Consider the following 7,892-nt stretch of genomic DNA (forward strand, 5'->3'; position numbering starts at 1 on the left):
CCGCGGCCCCGCCATGCCGGGCCCCGCCGGGGAGCGTGGCCCGGCGGCAGCGGCCCCCCGGGGGCTGTGAGCGGCCCGGGGCTTGCGGAGGGGGGGGGCCCGGAGCGGCATGGCCAGCCCCGTCCCCCCCGCCGCCGCCGCCGCCGCCGGGATTTAGCCGGTGCCTGGATGCTTTCGCCTCCCGTTGCCACTTCGGGCGGGCATGTGCGCGGGGGAAGCGGGCCGCCCCCAGCCTCCGCCGGCGCGGAGCCCCCCCGCGCCCTGACGCCCCGGTGAGGGGCTCCGCCGCCAGCCCCGTCCCGCCGCCGGCCCCGGAGGACGGGGAGAACCGCCCGCCCTGGCCCCCCCTGGCCGGTGGGTGCCGGGCGGGGGGCGGCGGGTACCGGTAACTTGTTTGTAGCGTTACCCCGGTGCCGGCTGGGGACCCCCCCCCCGGGGGAGATTTGGGTTTCAACTTTGGCTTTTGGGAAGCCCCGAAGATGCCTTTCCACCCGGTGACGGCGGCTTTGATGTACCGGGGGATCTACACCGTCCCCAACATCCTCGCCGAGCAGCACCCGGTGGAGATCCCGGAGGACGAGCTGGAGGGTGAGCGGGCCGGAGGCGGGGGGGCAGCGCGGCCGGGGGGGTGCGCGGCCCCCGGTGCCCGGGGAGGGCTGAAGGCGAGCGGGATGCGGATGGATGGATGGATGGATGGATGGATGGATGGATGGATTGGGGGGGGGGGGGGGGGGGGCTGGGGGGGGGGAAGGAAAGCGTGGGAGAGAGCCGGGGAGCTGGTGGGGGTCCCGGCCCCGGTGTCACCGTTATGACAATATGACACAGCAGGGACCGGCGGTGGCGTCGCGGGCCGGACCCCCCCGCCGTGCCGGGGCCACCCTCCCCGCTGTCATAATATGACAGTGGCTGGCGGCGCGGGGGCCCCGGGGGCGGTTGTCACCCGTGCCACCCCCTCACCCCGGGTCATGGCACCCCCGCGCAGTCCCGGTGCCACCAGGCTCCAGCCGGGAGCAGCGGCCGGCCGGGCTTTGCCCACTCGTGCGATGAGCGGGGCCGGGCTCAGCTCACACCGTCAGAATGGCCTTTTCCACCCCAAAAGTTTGCTAGGGCAGCGGGACGGGCTCTGCCAGTACCCCCAGGCCGGCTCGGCTCGGCTCGGGGTGTCCCCGGGGAGCCCCGCTCTGCTGGGGGCGGGAGGAAGGGGCTGCAGCCCCCCCGGCGCCTCCGCTGCCCCTAAAAGCGGCACCACAGGGGAAACTGAGGCACGGGGTGGCCCCATGCACGGCCCCGCTGTGCCTTTGGGGGAGGATGGAGGGGGCTGGGCATCAGGCCTGGAGCCCCTGGGGACTTGCCGTGGGGAAACTGAGGTAGGAAACCCCAGGGTTGGGGGGGCTCTGCCCCCAAAACCTGGCTGGAAGCCCCCAGCGGGCACGGACACGGGCTCACACCGAGGCTGTGTGCACACACAGCTCTGCAGGTTGGGTGCGTGTGCGCTTACGTGCCCGTTCACAGCCTCACTGCAGGGGCTGTGTCTGTGCACAAGTGTGTGCACCCACACCTTTGCACGATCCCACTGCACATGTGCTCACGCAGCTTTATGTACACACACGGCCTGACTGCAGGGTGTGTGTGTGGGTGTGTGTACACACAGGCAGCATCACTGCAGCGTGTGCGTGCACATGTACAGCCTCGCTGCAGGGTGTGTGCACACACGTACGGCGCCAGAGCAGGATGGGTTCATATGCACAGCCCTGCTGCAGAGAGTGTGTGTGTGTGTGCACAAGTACAGCATCACTGCAAGAGGGGGGTGTGCATGCACAAGTACAGCACTGCACTGTGGGTCTGTGTGTGTCTGCATGTGTGTGCACAAGTACAGCATCACTGCAAGGTGTCTCTGTGTGCATGCACAAGTACAGCACCACTGCAAGGTGTCTGTGTGTGCGCGTGCACAAGTACAGCACCACTGCAAGGTGTCTGTGTGTGCTTGCACAAGTACAGCGCCACTGCAAGGTGGCTCTGTGTGTGCGCGTGCACAAGTACATCGCTGCAAGGTGTTTGTGTGTGCACGCACAAATACAGCAGTGCTGCAATGTGGTTGTGTGTGCGTCCATGTGTGTGCACGCACAAGTACAGCATTGCTGCAAGGTGTCTGTGGGTGTGTGTGCATGCACAAGTGTGCCGCTGCAAGGTGGTGGTGCATGCACGCACACACAAGTACAGCATTGCTGCAAGGTGTGGGTGTGCACAGCCTCCCTGCAGCCCACGCCTGTGCACACACGTCGGTGCACAGCCTCGCTGCAGTGTGTGTGCACACACTCACTGTGTGTGTGTGCACGTGTGCCAGGGCACTGTGGTAGCACACCCAGCCTTGCACAGCACCGATGGGTGCTGATGGGCCCCGGGGTGCTGCCAGCCCAGGGCTCCCCCCAGCACCCCACCTGCGGCTGCCCGCCTGCCATGCCACGTGGCCGCAGGGATCGATGGCAGCGGCAGGAGCCCCAAGGTGACCCCACGAGGCGCCAGACACCTGCGCCGCTGGGGGGGGGGGCATGCTGCCACCTGCTCCCACCTCCTGGTTTAGGGGGATGTTCCTGCCCCCCTCCCTGCCCCCAGCTGCCCCTCGTGGCTCTGCACTGGGGCTGAGAAGATGCAGGGTGCAAACCAGGGCAGGGTGCTGCTGGCTCAGCTGGGGAGGGTTGGGGTGCCCCAGCTTTGGGAGGGGGCACCCTGCTGGGACCCTGATTTGGCCATTGGACATGTCCTTGCCTTTCCACCAGCACCCTGAGCTGGGTGACAGGGAATCACCTTTGGGCAGTCTGGGGTGAGCAGCCTTGAAGGGTGAATTTTGGAGGTGCCTGGGCCGGAGAGGGGCTCCCCGTGAGCTCGAGGGCAGCCAGGAGCGCCGCGCTGCCCAGGCACAGATGCCAGCCGTGGAGAAGCTCAGCCATTGTGCTGGCAGGCCAGAACGCCCAAAACTCCCCCAAAACACCTTGGAAGACGTCACTCGTGGGCCACGATCTGGCAGGGAGGTCCCCAAGCGCTGGGCATCAATAGTACAACCCTAGGTGGGGTTTTGCCCCCAAAAGCTCAGTTCTCAGCCCCTGTTTCTCCTGCCTGGCTGCTCCGCCACGGAGCCCTCCGGCAGCTGGCAAAGACCTGCACGCTGATGCTGCTGCCTGGCAAAGGAAGAGGGCACCAGCATCCCGGCCCGGCTTCCTGGCGTTCCAGACACAAGTCCACCTGGTCCCTTCTTCCCCATCAGCCTGGTTGCAGCTCCACTTGTTGGGGGGCATCCAAAAAGCAGAAGCAACCCCCAAAGGAGGAAAGCTCCGAGCACAGCGGGAGGTGGGATGGAGCCGACGGGCACCGCGAGGCTTTTGGGTGGGCGATAGCCACACGGGGTGGCAAGCACCGTCCCTCAGTTTCCCCGCTGCCCTCTAAGCTCAGCACAGCCTCTCCCTGCCAGCCCACAGGGATCTTCCCCACTTCCAGGGGCTCATTTTGAGCCAGAAACCCCAAATTTTCCCCGTTTCTGCGCCTCTCTGTTCCATCTTCCTCTGCATGGGAGAGGGCTGAACACCGAAGCAACCCCAGCAAGTATTTTTTGGCTGAAGCGCAGCACAACTGCGGCACCCACCCCATCGCCCCAGGATGCGTGTGAAGTCCCCAGGGGAGACACGGGTGCTAGCACACCTGGTACCCAGCACCCTCCCTGTGCCAGCACCCGGGGCGCAGGGCACGGGATGCTCCCAGCTCGATGCTGCAGCGTTGGCGGACACCCTGAGCTCAGGAGTTCCCAGGGAAGGTGTTTTGGGCAGGATGATGGGGTTTTGGCTGCAGAAGGCAGCAAGGGTGGGGTGTGTGTGTGTGCACTGCCTTGCACACCCCTCCTGGTGCACACACACAGACACAGTGTTGCTTGGGGGAGGCTCTGATCCCTGCAGGGGTGGCACCCCTCGTGCCATGCCTCAGTTTCCCCTCTGTAAGGGGGACCCCACTATGGCTGGAGGGATGGGTGATCCACCTGTGGGGACAGGGCCTGGGGGGTGCCAGGGCCAGGGTGGCCGGACTCATCCCTGCTCCCCCCGCAGAGATCCGCGAAGCCTTCAAGGTGTTTGACCGGGATGGCAATGGCTTCATCTCCAAGCAGGAGCTGGGCACGGCCATGCGCTCCCTGGGCTACATGCCCAATGAGGTGGAGCTGGAAGTCATCATCCAGCGCCTCGACATGGACGGTAGGACCCCGGTGCCCTGGGACGGGGACAGGGATGGGGATAGTGACGGGGATCTCCTGCCCTCCCCTTTGATGAAACACCCAGTTTGCCCCGTTTCCACCCCACTGGCTGGTGGCTGCCAGACCCGATGTGGGATGCAACATGCCAGGAGGGCCTGATCCAGGCTCTGCCTCATGCCCAGAGCCTCCCACACATCCATCATCATCATCATCACCACTGCAGCTTCATTTAGGAGGATTTAATGATCTTGGAGCGCTTGCAGGTGGGAACAGCACCTCTTCTGGCTTGCCAAACCTGCTGGGACCAGGATGCTGGGGATGGATCCTACACCTTGGTTGGATCCTACACACTGGGTTGGATCCTGCACCCCAGGCCATGCTGGCAGGCCGGTCTGCCCGTGCGCCTGCAGCACTGACTGCCACTGTTAGCCTGTCCCTGTCGCTCCTGCACTGATCGGGACCTTAAAGAGCTCGTTAATTTATTGGTTTCCTTTTTTTTCCCCCCATTTAAAAGCCTTTCCGGCAGCACTGCCAAGCTGCTGCTCCCTTCATTACTCATTGTTAGTGGTGGCCTGACAGCCCCGACACCAGCATCTTCTGCAGCCGCAGGACACGGCCAGCCTGGCGGCACCCTGTCCCCTGTCCCAGCAACGCCCCAGTGTCATGGCCACCATGGGGGTCCCCAAGTGGCATTGGGGTCCCAGCTGGAGTTGTGGTTCCAGCTGATGTTTGGGGTCCTGGGTGGTGTTGGATGTCCCCAGATGGCATTGGAGGTCCCAGCTGGCACTGGGGACCTCAGCCAGTGTTGGCCATCCTAGCGGTGTTGGGAACCCCAAATTATATTGGAGGTACCCAGCCAGTGTTGGGGTCCCTGACTGGTTTTCAGGGTCTCCAGCCAGCACTGGGGGACCCCAGCCAGTGTTGGGCATCCTGGCCAGTGTTGGGGGGCCCCTAACTTTGCTGGAGGTCCCCAGCTGGTGTTGAGATCCCCAACTGGTTTTGGTGGTCCCTGACCACCCACAGGGTCCCAGCTGGTATTGGGGGTCCCCACTCAGTGTGGGGTTCTCTGGCTGGTGAAGTACAAGACCCCAGGCTCCTGTAATACTGGCTGCTGCTCTGGGCCATTGCAGGTGGATATTAGGGATGGGGGCTCTGGGCACTGCCTGAGCCCCCCAGGTGCTGTGCCCAGGAGCAGGGTCCCCACAGGCAATGCCAAGCCCAGGAGGAGGTTCCCCCCAGAAAAAAACGCTAAAGCTTGGAGCAGGACCTCCCCGGGCTGCCCAGGAGCGGGGTACAGCTGAGCATCACTGGGTCCAGGCAGGGTGTCTCGCTCCAAGCTGCCCCATGGGGACCCTTCTGGGTGGGGGGTGGGAGTGTCACACGTGCTCCCATGGCTGGGCAGGGGGTGACAGCCACCTCTGTGTCCCACAGGCGATGGACAGGTGGACTTTGAGGAGTTCGTGACGTTATTGGGGCCCAAGCTATCCACCTCGGGCATCCCGGAGAAATTCCACGGCACGGACTTTGACACCGTCTTCTGGAAGGTAGGGGGGGACCCCCTCCCCCCTGGGGGGCAGCACCCCTGGCCCCCACACCCAGACCACTGGCAGCAAGGGGTCAGGGTCAAGGTTGGGACTGGGGTTAGGGTTGGGGTCAGGGTCAGAATAGGTTTAAGGGTTAGGGTTGGGGTTGGGGTCGGGGTCAGGGTGAGGGTCAGATTTAGGGTTAGGGTTAGTGTAAGTGTCAGGGTCAGGGTTGGGGTACACCATCCCTCCCTGCCATGGCACGGGGTGGTGGCTGGCACAAGCACCCACTGGGTGCCCCTAGCAGGAGCAGCCAGCCCCGCTCTGCCAGGGAACCGGCAGGACACCAGACCTTTCCCTGCCAAAAATGGGGGAGGGTCCGTCCAAAATACAGCACCCAAGAGTGCCGGGGGGACCCCCCCAGCAGCACTGTACCCCCTTGACCATGGGGTCAGCCCCTGCCCGAGCCCCCTGCCCGCTGCCCGCAGTGCGACATGCAGAAGCTGACAGTGGACGAGCTGAAGCGGCTGCTGTACGACACCTTCTGCGAGCACCTCTCCATGAAGGACATCGAGAACATCATCATGACGGAGGAGGAGAGCCACATGGGCACAGCCGAGGAGTGCCCCGTCGACGTGGAGAGTGAGTGCCGGCTGCCCAGGGATGCCAAATACCTCCCCCAGCCCCGCCATCACTGGGATGGCACCGGGTACTCGGGGTTGGGGCGGGGGGGAAGGGGAGCATTGGGGTAACCCCCTGGCTCTCCCCGCAGCCTGCTCCAGCCAGCAGATCCGGCAGACCTGCGTGCGCAAGAGCCTCATCTGCGCCTTCGCCATTGCCTTCATCATCAGCGTGATGCTCATTGCCGCCAACCAGGTGCTGCGCAGTGGCATGAAGTAGCGGGGCTGCCCCCAGCACCTGCCGCCGGCCACCGACGGGGAGCCACACCTGTAGCGAGGAGTATAGATATATATATATATACACCCATATTTGAATCAGACACGGAACCCCCCCTGGGAGGGGGGCAAACCCGAGGGGGATGACCCGCGCCGGGTCCCCGCTGTCCTGGGACAATGTGAGCGCATGGCTGTTTGCAGAACATGGAAACTTTGATAAAGACACACAAACACGAATGAAAAAAAAGCCCTCGCCAGAAAAAACCAAACCCGTAAATGCATGTAACGTGCATGGAGCCCCGTGTGCCGCCCCCTCCTCGCGCTGGGGTGGATAGCCCCCCGAGCGTAGGATCCCGTTGGATACACCGATACTAGCGTCTATAGCTCTATATTTATGATAAAAACCAAATCATCCCCTAAGCAATACACGCGCCTGAGATGATTTCTAGAGATGGGAGCGTTTGCATGGACTTGGCTGCCAAGGGCTGGATTTCACTCCCCCCCCTGCCTCGCCCCCCACCCTGGCCCCATGCCGTGCCTCGGTTTCCCCACCTGCCAGACGGGGGGATGATGCTGACCTCCTGCTTGATGCACTTTGATCCGAGCCCCTTCAGAGGAGCTGGAGCGATCCCAAGGTTGGGGAGCCCGCACCGGCCAGGGCCACCCACCCTGCACACCCCCAAGCCCCCCCAGCCTGTATGTAGCACCCACCTGGGCACTGGACTGGTTCAGATTTGGGGCTGTTTCTCATTCTTTGGAGTTGGTTTGGGGTTTGGGTTGGGTTTTTGTTTTTTTTTTTGTTTTTGTTTTTTTTCTTTCTTCCTGGTTGGTTGTTTCCAATCTGAAATAAAACTGGGATTTCTGAAGTGCTCTAGGCTGCTGGGGCTCCTGGCCATGTGGGGGGCATGCAGCGGGGGTGCGGGGGGGCAGGGGTAAGGGGGTGGGTGCCAGGTGGGTGTAGAGCCATGGGACCACTCATGGGTGCTGCTGAGCCGCTGCCAGAGTGTGGTTCTGGCAAAGGAGGGTCTATGGAGGGGTCGTGGCTTGCCAGCATCCCGGGGAGCTGGAGCATCCCCAAATCTGGGGCCAGCATGAACCTGGCTCCTTCTTGGCAGCTCCGGCCAGCACTGGGCAGGGGTCACACTGCCGTGTCCCCCACCCCGGTCCAGCCGTGGGGCCTGCTGTGGATCCTGCCCTCTCCGGTGGATTGGTGCAGGTGCTGAGCAGCTTTACTCCCCT

The 7,892-nt window shown here is 63.8% G+C and overlaps 1 protein-coding gene across 1 annotated transcript; it reads left to right on the forward strand.

The window, feature by feature from the left end:
- On the forward strand, positions 1 to 7,442 carry CABP7 (calcium binding protein 7). The gene is made up of 5 exons (XM_040582411.1): positions 1 to 588; positions 4,092 to 4,235; positions 5,666 to 5,778; positions 6,246 to 6,399; positions 6,530 to 7,442. The coding sequence occupies exons 1-5, from the start codon at positions 480 to 482 to the stop codon at positions 6,655 to 6,657; spliced, it is 648 nt and encodes a 215-aa protein (XP_040438345.1). The 5' UTR covers positions 1 to 479; the 3' UTR covers positions 6,658 to 7,442.
- Positions 7,443 to 7,892: the final 450 nt, after the last annotated feature.

This window comes from Falco naumanni, chromosome 1 (genome assembly GCF_017639655.2).
Source record: "Falco naumanni isolate bFalNau1 chromosome 1, bFalNau1.pat, whole genome shotgun sequence".
Taxonomy (NCBI): Eukaryota; Metazoa; Chordata; class Aves; order Falconiformes; family Falconidae; genus Falco; species Falco naumanni.

What these genes read in the sequence shown, in the direction of transcription:
- CABP7 (XM_040582411.1), top strand. Translation starts at nt 480, where the DNA reads ATGCCTTTCCACCCGGTGACGGCGGCTTTGATGTACCGGGGGATCTAC. An exon ending in CCCGGAGGACGAGCTGGAGG is followed by an intron (nt 589 to 4,091) that starts GTGAGCGGGCCG and finishes CTCCCCCCGCAG; the next exon opens with AGATCCGCGAAGCCTTCAAG. An exon ending in GTGCCCCGTCGACGTGGAGA is followed by an intron (nt 6,400 to 6,529) that starts GTGAGTGCCGGC and finishes CTCTCCCCGCAG; the next exon opens with CCTGCTCCAGCCAGCAGATC.